General features: G+C 51.3%; 1 protein-coding gene across 1 annotated transcript in view; it reads left to right on the forward strand.

Moving 5' to 3' along the window:
• The first annotated feature begins 73 nt into the window (after positions 1 to 73).
• Positions 74 to 816, forward strand: part of LOC111651948 (profilin-1-like) — a 3,585-nt gene continuing 2,842 nt past the window's right edge. The window contains exons 1-2 of the mRNA XM_023402019.2: positions 74 to 221; positions 439 to 580. Of these exons, the coding sequence (XP_023257787.1) occupies positions 440 to 580 (141 nt within the window). The 5' untranslated portion in view covers positions 74 to 221; position 439. The remainder of the gene's footprint in view (positions 222 to 438; positions 581 to 816) is intronic.

The following is an 816-nucleotide window of genomic DNA, read 5'->3' on the forward strand; positions in this document are numbered from 1 at the left end:
AGAGGGAGGGAGAGAGAGAGGGAGGGAGAGGGAGAGAGAGGAGTTGACACACAGTGAAAGAGAGAGAGTGGGCGAGAGACACTGGGTGACAGAGAGAGAGGCAGGAAGCTGCCTGCAGGCTGGGAGTGGCCGCACGTATAAAAGACGACTCGTCTTCCTTCTTTCTGCATTAGACGTCTCTCTTCCCCCTCTTCCTCACACCTGAGACTCTACCTGCACAGGTAAGCTGACAGGGCCCCTCTCTCTCTCTCTCTCTCTCTCACACAGAATCTCTCAGAGTTGATTGGCTGATTGATCAGACTCTTCTTGTCCAGGTTCTTGATTGTTCTGATGCTGATTCAGACACATTTTAATGGCTGTCAATCAGACAGTGTGTGTTTTACTGATCTGTGTGTGTGTGTGTGTGTGTGTGTGTGTGTGTGATTGGTTATTGATCAGGATGTCGTGGGATTCGTACATTGATAACTTGAAGACACCCGACTCGAACGGTGTAGTCGCGGTTGCAGAGGCGGCGATCTGTGGGATGTTAAGCGGGTCCGAGAGCGTGTGGGCCAGCACGCCTGCACTGGCCAACATCTCAGTAAGCACACGCACACACACACACACACACACACACACACACACACACACACACACACACACACACACACACACATGTTCCATGCTTCATGTGTTTAGGTGCACTCAGCACTGAGACACTTCCTCCTTCATAAATCCTCAGACGGATCCGGACAGATTCAATACATGTGACATCATCATCCAGAAGCAAAACCTTCAGTTAGAGCTGAGCTGAAAGACGGGGGTGGGGTGGTGGGG

This window comes from Seriola lalandi, unplaced genomic scaffold (assembly GCF_002814215.2).
Source record: "Seriola lalandi dorsalis isolate HSWRI2012SDOR001 ecotype SW California unplaced genomic scaffold, Sedor1 jcf7180002053882, whole genome shotgun sequence".
Lineage (NCBI taxonomy): Eukaryota > Metazoa > Chordata > Actinopteri > Carangiformes > Carangidae > Seriola > Seriola lalandi.